General features: G+C 40.4%; 1 protein-coding gene across 2 annotated transcripts in view; it reads left to right on the top strand.

Moving 5' to 3' along the window:
• Positions 1-19,554, top strand: part of Plekhm3 (pleckstrin homology domain containing M3) — a 165,425-nt gene that overhangs the window by 58,021 nt on the left and 87,850 nt on the right. For both annotated transcript variants that reach the window (XM_090354699.1, XM_090354700.1), the window contains exons 4-5: positions 350-495; positions 14,100-14,293. In XM_090354699.1, coding sequence (XP_090210825.1) covers positions 350-495; positions 14,100-14,293 — 340 coding nt within the window. The remainder of the gene's footprint in view (positions 1-349; positions 496-14,099; positions 14,294-19,554) is intronic.

Genomic DNA, 19,554 nt, shown 5'->3' with positions numbered 1-19,554 from the left:
TGCAATACTTCCTAAGAAGAGAAGAAAAAGAAAAAAACAAAGGAAAGAAAAAGAAAGAAATGAAAGAAGGAAGGAAGGTAGGTAGGTTTGTAGAACAGTGTGTCTCTGGTAACTATATGTAGAAGGGATAGAATCAGAAGAGATCAGAAATGGGATCAAATAGGTGTGACAGTTAACATTAATTCCCCAGGAGGTAAAAGGTGGAGACTGTCAAGGCTAGAAAGTAGGGAACATGTCTGTACATCTGTTCTCTGCAGATTCTTTCATGTAACTTGAGGGTTGCACAGCCTTGTTCTGTGGTGCTCAGAGTACAGTAGCAATCACAGATTCTTTCTTCTTTATTGAACAGGATGCCAGCGTTCCATCGGTCTTTCCAATGGAAAAGCCAAGGTGTGCAATTACAGTGGGTGGTACTATTGCAGCAGCTGCCACGTGGATGACAGCTTTCTCATCCCAGCACGCATAGTCCACAACTGGGATACTTCAAAATATAAGGTGGGTGCCAACACTGTTCATCAATAACAACAATTTAGATGCTCATAAGTTATCAGGTAGATTTTAGTGACAATGATGAAGCAGTCTGAAGCAAATTTGATTAGGTAGTCTTAGAAAAGCTACCAGATTTTTTCTGGTTCTTTTTATATAGCTAACAATTTAAAGGCTTCTTAACTATGACTCTTATTGATTTCCTAATTTCAAACGGTATGTATAGCAGTTGTTAGTTCTAGTCCTTGGTAATTAACAGTCCGGGCTAAGGTAGAATTCTGATAGAGAGGTCTATGGGAGGATGAAAATGGGAAAATAATAAACAAGCAGGACCATGATCTTTGCAGAAGGCTTATGTGATCCAAGTTATTTGCTCCGTTGTGTGTCACTCCTTTTTGTGTGAAGGTCAGTCTTCTGTACACTAGGCCCCCTAGAACTTAAAGCACAGGAGAAACCTGGAGGGCCTCTAAGTGGCAGCCCAGAGAAGAAACAGTGCATCCTCCAGCCTTTATGTGGCCTGGTGTTAATTGAAGAAGGGGACAAGTGAGAAATACAGGAATATGCTAATACTTCTGCAAAACAACTGCCAACACCCACAAAGGATATACAAGTACAGATAGCAGGTTTGTTTACTCTAAATGCAAGTCAACAGAGGAGAAGAATAAGACCCAAGGTAGACTAGGGCACCCTAACAGAAAAGGGTAGAGAGATTAGAAGGAGCAGCAAAGGCCAAGAAGGGGTGAGCAGTGAGGTAGAAGGATTCCAGGCTGTCGACAAGCCTTGTGAAGAAAGTGTTGCCAGACGAATTGTGACAGATGCTGATAGGTCAAATAAGATGAGCATTGAGAATTGACGATTGGCTTTAGTAATGTGGAGGTAATTAGTGACCTTAATGAGAGCAGTTTGAATGGAGTGGTGAGAGCAAAGGTCTGATTGGAGTGGGTTCAACGTAGAATAGGAAGAGAGAAATAAAAGACAAGGATAGGCCACTCTTGAGAAGTTTTGCTCTAAAGAGGAGAGAGGTGGTAACTCAAATAGAAGTGGGGTCAACTTAGTTTGATTTTTTTTTAAGTGGGGGGGAAAAGCAACAGTAGCATGTGTTTTATGCTGGGATTACCCAGGAGAAAAAGGAGAAATGCTAGGATGATGTAGCTGAACAGTGAAGATGGAGTCATAGATATAATAGGAGGATTTGGCCACTGCTTGGAGCAGGAAGTGAGAGCAGTCTCTAGATGTCGCTATACTAGGCATGCGGATATGTTGTTGGCAGAGTGTGGGAATCCTCTGTTCACATCAGCACTTTGATCACATTCTTTTACATCAGCACCTACGATCTCTTTTCTTTCTTTTATTCTTTTTAATCAGTCACGGGGCTTGAACTCAGTGCCTGGACACTGTTCCTGAGCTTTTTTAGTGCCCTACCACTTTGAGCCACAGTACCACTTCTGGTTTTCTAGTGGCTAATTGGCCTTAAGAGTCTCATGGACTTTCCTGCCTAGGCTGACTTCAAACTGCAATCCTCAGATCTCAGTCTCCTGAATAGCTACCATTACAGGCATGAGCATGATACCATCTTCCAGCTAGCACCTGGGATCTTGAAGTTATTAAATACCCAGTTACTCTTTATTTCCCAGAAAAAATGAAATGATTAGGAAAAACAGGATAATTTCTTCAATCTCCCTACAAACTTCTGTATATCCACACCCATCCTCATTGTTTTCCTTCCAGCCACAGAAGGGACATTGCTCCTATTGTAGAAGGCGTCTTTCTTTGCCTCTGTTCATGGTCCCTACTCTTCTCTTTTCCATTATGGTTTTGCCAAATCTACTTGAACCATGGCAATTGTGTCTACTAGATACATGTAGAACATGATATTTAGCCCAGTGGACCATCCATACTCCTCTTGAATTCTTCTATTTTGGCTTTGTTCTCCCCCTTTTAACTTCTTTCTCAAGCACTTACTTGGATTCTTGATTCTTTGCAGGGCTTCTTAGAATTTCTTCTTTGAGTTCATTTTCCCACTTTATCCTGTACTAGGTCGTTTCCCTTCCTCTGTGGCTTTAACTACTTGTATTTATAAGCTGATAATCTTTTCTTTTCCAACCAACTCTTGTTGGAAATCCAAGTATATGATTTTAGTTATCCTATTGATTATCTCCACTTTAGTTTCAATCTTGAAGACTTCAAATATGTGATGGATAGCTATATCATACAGCCTTTTCATTCTTGCATAGACAAGGTAGGTACTCTAGGTTTAAGATTCATAGTCCCTTGTCTTGCCCACAAGCCAGATAACATAATTCTATCACCCAATGAGTGGACATTCTTCAACTTTTGCCAAGACATTGTGACATCTGCTTGAGAAGCCCTCCCATGCAAATGCTTTGTATAAAAAAAACAGGTACTCTATGACTCTTTTTTGTTGTTGTTGTTGTTGTTGTTTGTGTGTGTGTGTGGGGGGGGGGTCAGTGCAGCTTGAACTCTGGGCTTGGGTGGTGTCCCTGAGCTCTACCTTTGAGCCACAGCTCCACTTCCCATTTTCTAGAGATTAATTGGAGATAAGAGTCTCACAGCTTTGTATTTCCCAGGCTAGCTTTGAATCTTGATCCTCAGATCTCAGCCTCCTGAGTAGCTAGGATTATAGGCGTGAGCCACTGCGCCTGGTTCTGTGACTGTTTTTTATGCCCTCTTGCTGATAGATGTTTGATACTTAGTTTCAGAGTGGTAGTATTATCTAGGAGCAAGCAGGTAGGGAAGAGAGTTGGAGTCAAATGAAAGTTGAAAATTGTGAGGGGTCAATTGGCTTTTGTCCCTTCCCTTCACTCCCTTGCACCTCTTCTCTCCCTCCTTTCCTCTCTTCCCTTCCTTTTTCGATCCTTTCTCCTTTCCTTCCTTTCTTTCCAGTTCTCCCTCCCTTCATCCCTACCTCCCTTCCTTCTTTACTTGTTTCCTGTTTCCCTCCTTTTCCCCCCTCCCTTCTTCCTTCCCTCTCTTTTCTTTCTTCCTTTCTGTTTTTTTTTTTTTTTTTTGCCAGACCTGGGCTTGAGCTCAGGGCCTGAGCACTGTCCTTGGACTTTCTCAAGGCTAGAGCTCTACCACTTGAGCCTCAGCACCACTTCCGGCTGTTTTCTACGTATGTGGTACTGAGGAATCGAACCCAGGTCTTTGTGATTTTAGGCAAGCACCCTACCACTAGGCCAAACTCCTGGCCACAAAACTTGATCTATCTACCTACCTACCTACCTTCCTTCCTTCCTTCCTTCCTTCCTTCCTTCCTTCTCCTAGGACTTGAACTCAGGGCCTGAGCACTGTTCTTGGGTTTTTTCAAAGCTAGAGCTCTACCATTTGAGCTACAGTAACACTTCTAGCTTTTTCTATATATGTGGTACTGAGGAATCGAACCCGGATCCTCATTCATGCTGGGCAAGCACTCTACCACAAGGCCCAAATCCCAGCCCTTCCTTTCTGTTTATTGACACAAAGTTTTGCTATGTAGCTCAGACTAGCCTTAAATTCATAGTCCTCCTGCCCCAGCCTCTAGATTCCTGAGATTACAGGTATATATCCCCACACCCAGCTGGTAGGTTTTCTTCTATGTCATTGGGTACTACAGGCTCCTGTTCTACCCAGTTATCATTCACAACGTTTCTGTCTTGAAGATCTTTGCTGTCTTCAGAGTCTATACCTTGGGTGCACGGTTCAGTTGGTAGAGTTTGCCTAGCAAATATGAGACCTTGGGTTCAGTTTTAAATAATGGGAGATGCCTCATCCCAGTCCTCTTTGGACCGGAACTTGCCTCCTAACTGCCAGGAGAAAATTGCATTTGTGAGATATGAACATGAGTATCTCAAAATCCATCTATATTGTACCTGTCCTTACTGCTTTTCCTTCCTAACATGTCCTGCTTAGCAATTATCCTGCCACCTAAAATCCAGAAGTTTTCATTTATCTATGGAACCCCTGCTGATTCTTTCAGTGCTAATTGGTCCAGGGCCTGAACTCTGGTGATAGCTTCTCCTTTGCTCTGCATCCCCCATATTTGCTGCAGTACTGACTCTGGGCCACCAGGGCTACCATGGGCCATGTGGTAGGCATGGGTTTTAACAGTTATTTTTCTCAGGAGTGAATAATTCAGCAGGAGTTTGGAGTTAAATGGACATTTGTCTAAAATATATGTTAGCCTCTTAATAGGTGATGGATTAATTGTGGGAATTGCTCCAACTTCCTCTGGGTCTCAGTTTCCTAATCTGTAAAGTTAGCTTAGACTGTTTAAGTTCAAGTCTTGGCTTTTGTCACTTATTGTCTGTGCGACCTGGAGAAATTATTTAATCTGTTTATTTTATTTTCCTGTAAAATGAGGCTAGTAATACATCCTAAGATTATAGCTAGCTAAAGGGCTAAAGCATGCAAAACATTTGAAACAGAGCCCTCCACACAGTGCATACGGGCTAAGGGTTTGTTCTTTTAGTAATGTGTACATTTATCTGATAAGAGTTGTGTGGGTTGGGATAGTAGAAGCACTTAGCAAATGACTTCGATAAGCACTGAACATCACCACAGGTGTATAATAGCTGGTTGCTTATTTGTTTTCTCTGTGAAGGTGAGCTTCTTGAGCACAGGGACTGTGTCTTAGCAGTTTGTGGCACATATTAGGTAAGCAGAAATGTATGAGTGAATCAAAATATAAAAGCCTTGGCTTTCTCAGACTCATCTAAAGCCTCCCCTCATCCCATGCCCATTGCCTACCTGGTATGTGTCCCTGTAGTCACTACTGCTACTTCATGTCCTGGACTCCTCCCTCTGCCACACCTGCCCCGCCTAACCAAAACCAGCTGCTTGCTTTCATTACTGGAGCTCACTGGCCACCACACCCCTTCTCCCTCTGCCCCAGCTCCCAGCCTCAGCATAGCCACGCGGAAGGAGTTACTAGTCTCCTACAGCCACTTCTTGCCCTTGACTTTCATCTCTTCCAGATGTAATCTTTGGATGGTGTCTTACCATTTTCTGGTCTTATTTTCTTCCCTTTATCATGCAGATGATGATAATGTAACTACCTTTTAAGCTTGCTGTTATCCTAAATAAATGAATACTGAAAGCAGTTAGCATCGTGTTGGGCACACAAAAGGTGCTCCGCTAGGGCAGCGTAATCCTTCTGCTTGTCTATTAGACTTTTTGTGATTCTAGTTCCTGCATCCATATTAGCACCCACTACTCCCTTCATTAAATCCATCCTTGCTCTTCCCATCCTGCTGCCTGTTTCACACCTTTTGGCTTCCTCTTGCTCTCAGCTGCACCAGCAAATCTTGAAACATAGCTTAAACCTCATTTTCCTCTTGTAATTCTTCTCTGACCTCTACCAGACAGCTCTCCTCTTCATCTTGTACTTCGAATTCTGAGTAGGAAGTGTAAATGAATCTGCTGTACATGTATTAAATGGAGTTGTCCTTAGAAGGGAAGTAGGCTGGTTGAATTTGCTTTAGGTTAGTATGCTTGGAGTAAGCATGAAAATAGAGAACAAGTGAATGCAGTGGTCTCGACCTTGTGATCTGTGGAAAAGAAGGCTAGTAGTACCTGCCAGCAGAATACACATTGGTTAGTGGAGCAAAGGCAGAAAAGTGGCACTGATTGAGGAGATGAAAAAGGCAGATACAACTTCTAAAGGCAGAAACATGGAGGAGGAGATCCAGGTCTGTTTTCAGTGAGTTCTAAAGGTCACAAAAAACCATCATTATAACAATATTGACACTTGTGATCCTCCGTAAAAATAGGCTGTGCTGTTGTAGTGGTCACTCAAGTAACTAGATTCTATTTTGAGAGAATAGGTGTAGCTAATCAGACTATTTATTAGGTACATGCACTTCATGCTGTGCATGAGAAAAAAAATCTCCTGGTCAGACCACTCCTTCCCACGTTCTCAGTGGACCAGAGAAGATTTTAATGCAAGAACATAGCTGGCTGATTTTATCTGGATTGCCTTTCACTGGTACTAAGTAACTTATTTCATTTATCTAGTGTCTGTCTGTCTTTACTCAGACATCAGGATTTAACTTAATGCTCTTAATTGTAAGGATCAATTTGGACCTATCAGTTTCTAAAACCAGACATTGTTCAGTTGGATATGCCTGCTGTCCTTAATAGCAAGTATGTGACTGGCTCAACTATCCATTTAAAAGAATGAAAAAATGGCTTCACAGAGCAGAGTGAAATTCGTCATAAGCATTTCCTTGTCTGCCCTCTGGAGTATTAATAACCCTAATCATTTTTAAGGCAGGATATCATTTTCTGGTGTATATTCTCCAGATTAAATTGAGTTCCAAGATTAAGAAGCACCCTTCTTCAAATTGTGTAGCCATTTTCTAATGCAAGTCTCTTTGAAGGTAACTTTCTCTTCCTGCTACTCAGAAACATCAAGCCATAACAAAGAGGTAGTAAGGAACTCAAACAGCTTGACTCTTCTTTAAGTCCCCATGGTTGTGCTTTTCAAAATGTTTCTGTGTCCTAACTTGAATATTCACATTCCATCTATTTAGGGGTTTTCCGTGTTACATAAACCATTTCCTATCTCTACATCTTGAGAGACACTCAAGGCAAGCTCTGTTGCCCTTACAGAGCTGCAGAAAAGCTCGCGGATAGAGAAGGCACTTATCAGACTCATTTGAAAAGTTTGAGAACAAATTGTAATTAAATTTGATTCCTCCTCCATTAGCTCCAGTGCTTGTTTTAATAGGACCAAGAAGTGCTGTGTTTAAGACTGGTTTTATGAAGACTTTATAATTTAATCAACAGAACTCCGAATAAAGAATGAAAGGGCATGCCAAAAGAAATACATGATTTTACTGTGGCAGAATTATGGTTGGTATTTTTACTTCTCTCCTGATTTTTATTCTCCAAGTTTTCAGTCATAGGCTTCTGTATCCTTTGTGATTTTATAAAATTTAATTTTCATAAATCTCTTTAAGAAAATATGTATCTAGAAATGAGCCATTTTCCTCAGTTATAAATAGGAATAATTGTCTTGTGATAGATAACATCAGAGTTTAATGTGGTAAGAGAAGCTGGTTTCCCCTAAATCACTGGCATTGCTTATGTGTACACTGCTACCCTTTTATTCTCATTTCTTTTTGAATTATAATATTCTTTTTCTTTTTTTTTTCCCAGTCCCTGGGAGCTTGAACTCAGGGCCTGGGCATTGTCCCTGGGCTGCTTTTCCTCAAAATAGGCACTCTAGGAGCCGGGAGTTTGGCCTACTGGTTGAGTGCTTGCCTAGCATGCACGAAGACCCAGGTTCGATTCCTCAGTACCGCATACATAGAAAAAAGCCAGAAGTGGTGCTGAGGCTCAAGTGGTAGAACTCTAGCCTTCAGAAAGTCCAAGGACAGTGCTTAGGCCCTGAGCTCAAGCCCAGGACTGGCAAAAAAAAAAAAAAAAATAGGCACTCTACCATTTGAGCCATAGCACCACTTCCAGTTTTTTTCTGTGTATATGATACTGAGGAATCTAACCCAGAGCTTTATGCATGCTAGGCAAGCATTCTACCACTAAGTGGCCACATTCCAGCCCTACACTATAATATTCTTTTTTTTTTATTGTATTTAATAAAAGGGTTACATGATATTTGCCAGATAGAAGGTGCATTAATTCACATACATTGATACCCTTTCATACACTATAATATTCTTTTACAAATTACGAGTTTGGAAAGTGTCGAAGGGAATGCATACATAGATAATTTATCCTCTTTCCCATTCACCTTCCCATAGGCAACCAAATCACTTTCTCATGTATTCTTCTAGAGATGTCAAATATACATGGTTAGTCTTTCATATAAAAAAAGAGCAATAGTTGACTGGATAATGGCTCTCACGCCTATAATTTTAGCTACTCAGGAGGCTGAGATCTGAAGATTGCAGTTTGAAGCCAAATCAGGCAAGAAAGTACATGAGACTGTAATCTCCAATAAACTACTGAGAAAAGGCCTCAAATGGAGTTATGGTTCAAGTGGTAGAGTGTTAGCTTTGAGTGAAAAAGCTCAGGGACAATGCCCAGGCCCTAAGTTTAAGCCCATGGGGAAAAAAAAATCAAACAGGAGACTTCAGGAAAATATATTGCTTAATTGCATTACAAGTTAGTGTTCATTTGCAGCCTATTGGCTTTCTGTTTGGGAAGAAGGATGGAGAAGGAGACCATCTTTTTTACAGAGTAATGTGCTGATAGATTATAGTAATTTAAAAAGAAAAGAGGTCTTGAGTTCTGGCTCTAGTTTTGCCCATGACCATAAGTAAATTACTTGATTTCTTTGCACTTAGAGCTGAGTATGGTGGGCACATGTTTATAATCTCAACATTTGAGCAGTAGAGGCAAGAAGATTATACATTTGAGGACAGTTTAAGACTATATAGCAAGATTGTTAAATGATTTTTCTTCTCCAATAAATTTATACAGTGGGTTCATTCAGTGTTTCTCAAAGTGGCTTTCCTGAAGCAGTCACCTTTGTGTACCTTTTCATGGGCTGGGGAAGGCCATGGCCAGGATAGCTTTGAAGCTGGGGGAAGGACCTCTCCAGGAATCTCTGTGAGAGAGGGGAACGAAGGTAGCCAAGGATGCCCGTCTTCATTCCCCCACAGAACTCTAAACAGCTGCCCTGTTTGTAGTCAAATTGATTTGGGAAGTACCCGAGTCAAGCAGGCTTTGTTTAGTCCAATGCTTTAATCTGCCCAGTAGTATACATTGAATCACTAAAGGAAGTATGGCATCTCAGAACAACTTCTTTGTAGAACTGGGAGTCCTTGGAATACATACTGGGAACTGTTAGAGCTACATTATCTCCAGTTTTGTTCTGAGATTATTTTTATGTGTCTTTTTCTGAAAATTTTTCCTCATTGAATAAAAAGTATGCACTCACACCACATCACCTCTAAATTGCTGTCTATGGCTGCCCAGGGACTAAAGAGTCAGGGGAGCATACAAGTACATGTTCTAGAATCTCTCTCAAAATTGCACACATCTGAATGCTGGCTGGGAACTTTGCTTTTAAATGTAACTTTATAAAAACACAGTGGGGCATCAGTGATCACATAGCTACTCTGGAGGCTGCAATCTGAGGATCACCATTCAAAGCCAGCTTGAGCAGGCAAACCAGAAGTAGAGCTTTTATGCAAGTGGCAAAGCACCAACTTTGAGCAAAAATGGTAAGGGATAGCATCCAGGCCCTCAGTTCAAGCCCCAATATCAGCATAAGACAAAAGGAAAAAAAAAAAGAAAGAAAACACATTATACTCAAATTTGCAATGTCCACGCTTGATATTCAGATCATATATTTGTTCATAAACATACATGCATACATAACAGGTTTAACTATTATTAACTTGGAGTTAATTGAAATTTGTGTTGTGTTCTCCAATTCCTTATAAATGAGAGGTGGCTGGGTAACTATTTCCTCCTAGAGTCTTTTCTTCTTGCCTCTTTTTTTTTTTGTTTTTTGGTCAGTCATGGGACTTGAACACTGGGCCTCGGTGTTGTCCCTGAGCTTTTCAGCTCAAGGCTACCGTCCTATCACTTGAGCCACAGCGCCACTTCCAGGTTTCTGTGGTTAATTGGAGATAAGAGTGCAAGGACTTGTGCCCAGGCTTGCTTTGAACCACGATCCTCAGATTTCAGCCTCCTAAGTAGTTAAGATTACAGGCGTGAGCCAGAGCAGGCCATTTGAATCATACGGACTACAGACGGGGCTGTGAAGATGGAATCAGTTAACAACCAGTCACACAAACAGAAGCACAGCATCTGAAAAGAGAGCCAGTCCACATCATTCTTTTTTAAATGGGTTCCTGTACCCAACTCGTGAGCTGAGTTGTTCTTCACATCAGAAACAGCATTCAGGCATTTCATATTTTTCATAATTTGATTGGCAAGAAGTAGGACACTCTTAGCTCTTAGCTGGAACTTATTTCATATTCACATGTAGTTCATGTAGTATTTATACGAACAAGAAAGAGTCGCATATATTTTATCACCAAATAATATTATCGGCTTCCCCTTCCCTGAGTAACTGGAAAGAAGTCTTAAGTGGCATTTTAATAAACGTTAAGAGTTTCCTTTATGCCAGGATGGAGACTAAAGGATCAGTGCTATTTAAAAAAAAAAAAAATATATATATATATAAATGGTCTATTTTGAAAAAGGAGTATGCCAAATTTTGAATTCTTTCAAAAATTCCTCCACAGGTCTTAGTGGCTGGTTAATTCTAACAAATGAGAGCATGTGTTCAGCCTTATGTCCAAAAATGGCTGGACATGGCAAGGATTTGTTCACGTGGCCAGGCACCAGCAAGGATGAGCGTCTCAAGGGCGCAGCCCCAGCCCTTGCGCACTGCTAGTTAACTTGTGGGAGGAGTGCCTTTGTCTTATTGAAACCAGCACTGTTTTTGTTTTCTGTCATTTCAGTTTATGAATACTGCTGTCAGTAGCTGCTTTCCATTTGTCTCCTAGCTTTTACTGTCTCTGTAAAAGATTTCCTTTTGCTTTGGGGCTTAAGTACCACCTGAAGAGAAGAAGCCTTTTAAGGCCTGGGAGACTGGCCAGTGCCCTTTGTCCTGTTCACCTACTAAAAGGTAGCATTGTTAACCTAATTCAGTAGGACCCTGTGTCAGTGTAAACACTGCTCTGTAGACCCAGAAAGACTAATTGAATTGTACAATACATCATTTTTTAGCAACAGGTTTTTTTTTTTTTTTTTTTGGTGGTTCACGGAGCTTGAACCTCTGCCTGGGTGCTGTTCCTAAGCTCTTCAGCTCAAGGCTATTGCCCTACCCCTGGGCCTTGGGCGTTGTCCCTGAGCTCTTCAGCTCAAGGCTACCACCCTACTCTTGAGCCAAGCCCCACTTCTCATTTTCTAGAGGTTATTTGGAGATAAGAGTCTCAGGTCCTTTTGTGCCCGGGTGGCTTTGAACCTTGATCTTCAGATCTCAGCCTCCTCAGTAGCTAGGATTACAGGCGTGAGCCACCACACCCAGCCTTTTAGCTACAGTTTTAAGTGAATTGCACTTTATTTCCCAGAACACCTTCCTTTTTTCTCATTGGAGGTAATTTAAATACAACAAATATTTAGAATATTTAAACATGATAAATGAAATATTTAACTCAATTCCTTCTTTGCACACCGAACTATGAGGTACCTGGGAATAGGGCCACACCTATTTTATCCTCTACTGGAGTTCTAATGCCTTGTACCGTATATGGCATGCCTTATGCCTCACCCTTTTGGATAACTCCTTACTAATAACAATTTAAAATTTTTTAATAATGCCTTTTTTTACATTCCTATAAGAAATATAAACTGTGATATGAGCTATATGAGCTAAGATGATAATTATGAACTTTACATGTGTGTATAACAAATGAGTGTAATCAGCGTGCAATAGCCATGTATTTAACACCATCATGAATGCATGGACAATTTTTTTGGTTGTAGCTACCTGTGTACCCTCCTCTCTCTAACGTGCTCACAGGGAATTTCTGCCTATCTCTCCAGACCCATATCCATTATCCCCGCATTTGCCAGGTTGGTCCTCTGTAGGAAAGCCAGATTTTCCTTCCTTTAAGCTACCAGTGTGCCTCATCTGTAGCTGTGTAGCAGATGACAGGTTGATGGAGTGTTGTTTAAAAAAAACCTTAATACTAAACTGGTACAGTGAGCCCTTGAGGGCAGGGGCTCTATTTTATTTTTCTTCTTTCCTAAGTACTTAACCGAAAATGTGAAACATAGTGGATTTTCAATTTTCTTTCTAATGGGCCAAGTTGCTTGCTTGTTTCAGTGCTCAGTGGCAGACTTGCCTTAGTCCTAAAGAGGTGTTATAAAAGCTTTTTTTTTTTTTTTTTTTAGATATTTTCTTTCTGTTAGTGGAAACTGAGCTATCTCTTTATGTATCAGTAGCCAGTTTTCATCTCAGGATCAGTGAATTGGCATGTGGAGATTCTAAACAATTAGCATGTGTCATGGAGTAGGTAAGCTACTTCTTCCACTGTCCCTAATGCATTGTATTTCTGATGGACTGTGTATTTCTACTGATGACATCACATTTTAACATGTACTTTCAGAACCTTGCCAAAAGTGAACATACAGTTGAGTCAAAATAGGTTCAAAGGTGAAGTAATAAGAGCAACTCCTTTTTGGGCACCAAAGTAGTTTCTTGAGCCTGCTTTCTACTCAGTCAAATTATTCTGTATGTAGTGTCCTATGTTTCTTCCTCTTTTTCTGTCTCTTGTTATGAATATTTTTTATTTCATTTAATTTTGTCACATATAATATGGTTTAGCTAGTTTTTTTATTTTATTGTCAGGGTAATGTAAAGAGGGGTTACAGTTACATTCATCAAGTGGTGAGTGCCTTACTTCTCAAACATTGATACCCCTTCTCACGTTTTTATTCCCCTTTTCTTTTATTATTCTTCTTTCTTTTTTTATGGTTGGGATAATGTATAGCGGGGATACAGTTATGGTCTTCAGGTAGTAGGTGCATTACTTCTCAATATTGATACCCCTTCTTATGTTTTTGTCCCTGTTTCCCTCACCCAACCCCCCTCCCAGTTTAGCTTTTTTTTTTTTTTTTGCCAGTCCTGGGCTTGACTCAGGGTCTGAGCACTGTCCTTGGACTTTCTCAAGGCTAGAGCTCTACTACTTGAGCCTCAGCACCACTTCCAGCTTTTTTCTATATATGTGGTACCAAGGAATCGAACCCGGGTCTTCATGCATGCTAGGCAAGCACTTTAACCACTACGCCAAACTCCTGGCCCCCGGTTTAGCTATTTTTAAAGGTGTTGTAGACTAAACTTGCCTGTATACACACACACACACACACACACACACACACACACACACACACACGTAACTTGTGAATCTGTTTTAATTAACATTGAGGATCTCAGTGAATGCCTATTTTTTTTTCTAACTTTTTATTTTGAAATATAGACTCACAGGGAATTGCATATGCTTGAAGAAAGGTCCTCTGTGCCTTCCATCAGTTTCCTCCTTGGTTACATCTTATGTAACTAAGTAAAAGAAAAAAAAATTTTTGTCCTGGGGACTTGAACTCTGCACCTGGGCTCTGTTCCTGAGCTCTTCAACGCAAGACTTAACGCTCTGCCACTTGAGCTATTGCACCACTTCTGTTTTTCTGGTGGTTAATTGGAGATAAGAGTCTCTTAGACTTTCATGCCCAGGCTGGTTTTGAATCATGATCCTCAGATCTCAGCCTCCTGAGTAGCGAGGATTACAAGTGTGAGACACTGGCATTTGGTAATAAGATATTTTTTAAAAACCCATGAAATTGACATTAGTGTTATGGATCAGTAGAAGTTGATGACATTCTGTCACATGTGTAGGTTCATATAGTCACTACCACAATCCAGATACATAATGAGTGAATTCCAAGTTTTCCCAGTTGAGCTTCTGGAAAAGAGAAAGAAAAGCCAGTATTTATATTTAGTTCAACTATGGCTTTCTCATTTAGCTGTGTTCAGAAAATAATGTGACTTTGTTATTAAGCTGTGGTTCCTAGTTTGAAGAGGTATAGAAAGCTGGATGGTTTGCCAGAAATGATTGCCAAGGCCTGTTTTGCAGGTGTCCAAGCAGGCCAAAGAGTTTCTGGAGTACGTGTATGAGGAGCCACTAATCGACATCCAGCAGGAGAACCCCATGCTGTACCTCCACGCCGAGCCTTTGGCAGCAGTGGTGCGGCTCCGGCAGCGGCTGAAATCACTTCGAGCCTATTTGTTTAGCTGTCGGGCAGCAGTGGCAGAGGATCTGCGCCGCAGGTAAGAAAGACTTACACATGTCTTATTTTTCCTTCCTGCACTGGGAAGGTGGTTAGGTGATCTTTATGTCAGGCACTCCATAACTCTGGAGATCTTCCTCGACCTCCACCATTGCTTCCCTCTGGACTCATCTTTTAACTTTATCCTCCAGAAACCTCAGTTTGATTGAGCCAAGCAAAATGAAAATAATCACTCAGTACAACTTAAGGCTTTCAACCCAGGGATGAAGTGCAGAGGATACTAAAGCCGTCCTTTTGCAACATGTTAATTTGAAATCATAATCACATGGATGTCTTTGTTGTCCGCTTAGTTGTGCTTTCTGCTTTCTTGCTTCATTTCTCATTTAGTACCAGTACAAAGAGTGTTTGAAATACTTCTTAGGCCTTCCTGCCCTCTCAGAAACAAGGAGCCAACTTGGTTAATGCTCTGGAATGAAAATGTACTGGCCACAATTCTGCCCTCACCTTACAGTGGCTGCAGCCTACTCTTCCACAGCCCCGTCAGCTCCAAGTTCATAGAAAACACAAGTCTAAACCAGGTTCAGATCCATAAAATAAACCTGAAGTTCAACTGTACTCTCATAAAATTCCTTCTTTTACGGTTAGATTTTATGAGCATTTAAATTCTCACCCTTGGCATATACAAACTAGCTTCTACTTGAAATAATTGTTGATTGTGTGCATAAGTCCCTAAAAATACCTTTTGATTTTCTTTAATCCGTTTTAATAGTAAATAACAGCAGCATGCATTAGTCATGTTAAATGTTTTTTTGGAAGTAAGCCTACCTGCATAGGAACCTTTTGGAAAGCATTAAAATGATAGAGTTTGCAATTTGAGATCTAATTAGATCCAAAGAAACTGACATAACCCCAGGCATCTGAAGACAGCATTTTATAAAGAACTAAATGTAGATAGTGAAGGAAATATAATATCTAGACAAGGTCTCATAAAATAATAATGAAAAGGCAGCTGCCACAGAGCAAAATACTTCTCAGTGGTAGTCATTCCATTATCTATTTGTTTTTCAGAAAGTAACCGGGATTTATTCTTATAAAGTCTAGGCAGATTTGAATTGTAAAAGATCCAGGCTTACTGCTTTTTTCATTTTTAAAGCAAGAGAATTATTATTTCTCTAATTTGCCAACTAAACTAGGTATAAGATTTTTAGTTGAGAGTATGTTTGTACTGTGTTTTTTTTTTTTCAATACATCTTGGCTTTGCTCAGAGCTTGTTTTTCTTGTGCCTATACTTGAAATCTATACATTGAAATCATATCAGATACCTTTCTGGTGTAATGTTTTGCTTTGGTTAAAATATGCTAAATCAGGGTACACATTTAGAAATTAAATACAAGGTACTCTTCTTGTATGAGTAAGAATCCCTGCTCTATCCCAAAAGTCTGGTGGTTTACCACCCTATATTATGCCTTATGGCCAGACCACCAGGAAAGAAATAGAAGTTTCAGAAAAAAAAAAAAGACACTCTCAAAGCTATGAGAACAGATGATCATTTTTTCCTAAACGATCATTTTCTTAGACTTGTTCATAACTATTATATAAACTAATACTAGCACAAGGTATTGGATGTATAGTTGGCGAGAGGTCAAGAGAGAAGAGAGAGAAAAATGTTTAGATTCACTGGAAAAATGGCTAGTAGTATACTTGCCTGACTTAAGTAAGAAGACATCTTCAATTTCTTCTTGTTCTGACTTCCCTATTTGTCACCCTCTAAAATAAGCAAATGAAAGAAGTGGCACAAGTGTTAGAGGGCTAACCTTGAGCTGAGAGCTCTAAGTTCAAGCTCCACAACCGACAAAAACAAAGCAAAATGAAACAAGAGAAAAGGATCAAATTGGTCAAAAAGATGTGATAACTCTTAAGTCATCTCCCAGGAATATTTCAGTACCCTTCTAAGTAATCTCATCTGTCACTAGTTTTACCTTCTCTGATCCAACCTGTACATTAAACAAATGATTGAAGTACAAAAATGGAATTCAAAGTCTGCCTAAATGTAGCCCAGGATTTTATCACACTCTTTCAAAACTCTATGCATCCAGCAAAAACTATTGTTCATCTCTTACTAGTGTGCATTCTGTTGCGACAGTTAATGGGTTTAGGTAGCCAAGGCATTTAAAATACTGCTTGAACATGGTTAGCACTCAATAAACACTACTGCTCATTAATACTGCTTTCTTTCTCATCCTAAACTGTTCTTCGAGCTGACTTCAAAATTCTTTGATAGTACCTGACAGAAGGTTCCAGCTGGGCATGGTGGCACATAACTTGAATCGTTTGTACTTAGGAAGTGAAGGCAGGAAGATCATGACTTGGAGGTTAGACTAGACTATACAACAAGATTCTGTCTCAAAATAAATGCCATTTAAATATTGCAATATCTAATAAATAATAATCTTTAAAGTAATTTCCCACTACTCCCTAAAGTCTTCTCCACTGGCAGTAGTTCTGTTCTGCTACTGTGGCAGAAGAGTGAGCAAGGGAGTTGGTAGAAGGTAGCTGGCCCAAGGACGCTTTGCCTAGGTATATAATGTATAGTTATGTAACTATTTTAGGAAATAGATGGAGCAGTTTCCCAACATATAAACAATGAGAGATTAGTTTCTGTAGAACCTTAAAGGAGGTGTTTGTGCATTTGCTTTCTTTGAATTTTTGTGTCTTAGGTTTCTTATACTTAGAGGCTGTTCAAATATACTGGGGACTAGGAATTATGGCACATGCCTGTAATCCTGGTACTTGAGAGGCTCAAGTTTTGAGTTCAAAGATAGCCTAGGCTACAGAGTAAGATCTATTTCAACCCTCCTGCCACCCTCATCCACCCCACACAAAAAGTTTGGAATTACTTTATTTTCCAACCTAGTAGTAATAAATTGTAGTTCTCAATAAGCCTATTTAGTGGAACAATCAAAAGGTTTTTCTGAGGTGATACTACATCCTGCAGCAGTCTTGTTACTATCAACTCTGTCTTCTTCTGTGTGAATTGAAAGGGTGGCACACACAAAGGCCACTTCACACCTATTACTTTTCTATATGGAATGGGATCTTTAAAAGCAAAAAGAGCCAAAATACCTTTAGAGATGAGAAGCTATCTAGTCAGTACATGAGATTCCTTTCTTTCCCATGAGTATGTAGTATCTGAAGTGGGAGAAGTCATCCATGCCTTCTCTTACTTATTCCTTATAGAGACCGAGAGGAGTTGATGGCCTTGGTGGGCGGGAAGGGAGAAAAAAAAAAAAGAAAGGCAAGTTCTTATCTAGTCGTAAAAGGCATTCTCTCCCTGCCTGGTTTTTGCCTCAGTGTAAAAGTAGCCATTAATCTCCAGCAAGTAGGCCCAACATGCTGAAGCTCTGTCAGCACCATATAAACAGAATAAAGCAAACTGTTAATATTGCTGTCTCAAGAAAACTAAAAACAGACTGATTAATTGTATTGGCGCTCAACCACCAGGGAGCCAACTTTGGTCGTCACCTTATTAGGGAAGTCACAGGTTGCTTTTAGGCCTTTCATTATTATGACTGTCGAGTTTTCATTCTCACTGTTTTTGTTATTATTGTTAAATGGATACCTTGTTCTTGAACCCATACTGCAAAACCTTGACTGGCAGGGGTGATTAGTTTAGAAAAAGTCAGTGTCCTCCGTGAAGCCGAAATGTTTACAGTGCGGACAGCTCCCTGTTCCTGAGGACTCCCAGATGGCGACCCTGTGGAATTAGTTCAAGGCCTAGTTAACTTTTCATGAGGAGAATTATTTACCATATCTCCATGTGAAGGTGCATGGAGAACTCAGGAAAATCTTGGCATGCTTGGCACTGTCAAGACACATCCGGATCAGCAGCTGGGAGGGAGTAAAAAGAGTTGCTCCATGCTCAGTGTAAATTAGAGGTCTTGTAGTCACCTCAAGGCCAAATCTGGCCAGTGGACATGTTTGTTTGGCCTAATGGGGATGGCCCCTATCAAGCTTAGAGATGATGAAATCATTGCTAACATTTAAACAACCGTGAGCTTTTTATACACACACAAAATGAAGCCTTCTGGTTTTCTCTGGAGAAACTGGAAAGTCATATTACTGGGGACTTCCCTCATTCTTCTGGAGCCATCATCAGCTTTAAGTAAGGAGACTGTCCACTTTGTCATAGCCTCTACTCACCACTCACCTCATATCTCCCAAACTTAACATCACTTGGCATGTAATGCACTGCTGCTCTGGGTTTTAACCCTAGGCCATTTATTTATCTGAGGTGGTGCCAGAGCCAATAAGCCTTTGATATTTTAATCCTGGATACATGTAATTCAATAAGAATAGTATGTCAAGGCACTAGAGTCATAGTTTTTATTTCAGAGGGGAGGACTATCCCAAAGGATGACAAAAGTCATAGATTTGCTTCTCTGAAAAGAACAAACATGAAGAAGCTTACAGAACTAGATGAAATGATAGCAAGCCAACTTTGAAGTCCTTAGAAGATGGGTTGCCTGGACTAGGCTATTTCAACATGCACTGCCCGCATTTGAGAGATCAGGGCAACACCCTGCCATTCATGATTCCTGGTCACTACATAGCAAGTCCAAAGAAAAGAGTAAAATGGGTAGAAGTGGAGGTGGTTTATTGCAGGCACTACAACAGACCTTCCCAGACTCAGAGCTCTGTCTCCCAACTGCCTTCAGAACCATTCGTTCCCGCTGCAAATAGGAATAACGTTCCTACCTCACAGGGAAAGTAAACATAGTGTGTACACACTCACTTAACGTTAGTTGCCATAGTTTTTATTGTAAGTTTTAAAAATCAAGAGGAGCCAAGAAGTGAATAGGTAGGAAGAAGCAAAAAGCAGGCAGAAAGATGCATCAAAGAACCTGGGACCTACAGCTTTGCCTAGACTGTCTGTGTAGAATATGTAGCGTTCTACAGATGTGGGACTCTGGTCCGGTGGTGATAAAGGCCCTCCTTAAAATCCTTAGAAAAGTCTCCATTTCTCCTTTTCCCTCTCTACTTATCTGACCTCTTGCAGTCTGATGGGATTACACTTTTCACTGATACGCTATGACTTCCTTAGGCCATTATTTCCTCTACTTCTTTTTTTCCTAGGCATCTGTTTCTTTTGCCCTTTGCATTTTGGCCTCTCTGGGACTCCTCCTTCTCTGCACGTTTGCTGCCTCTATATCTCTCTCTCAACTGTCTTACTCCCAAGTGACTGACATTCCTACATTCCAACATTCCAACATTCACTGCCATTCTGCATGCTCCTCCAGCCCT

Source organism: Megascapheus bottae, chromosome 21 (genome assembly GCF_031878675.1).
Source record: "Megascapheus bottae isolate mThoBot1 chromosome 21, mThoBot2.hap1, whole genome shotgun sequence".
In the NCBI taxonomy this organism is placed as follows: Eukaryota; Metazoa; Chordata; class Mammalia; order Rodentia; family Geomyidae; genus Megascapheus; species Megascapheus bottae.
The sequence above is the reverse complement of the archived record's forward strand: the minus strand, read 5'-3'. Positions and strand labels throughout refer to the sequence as shown.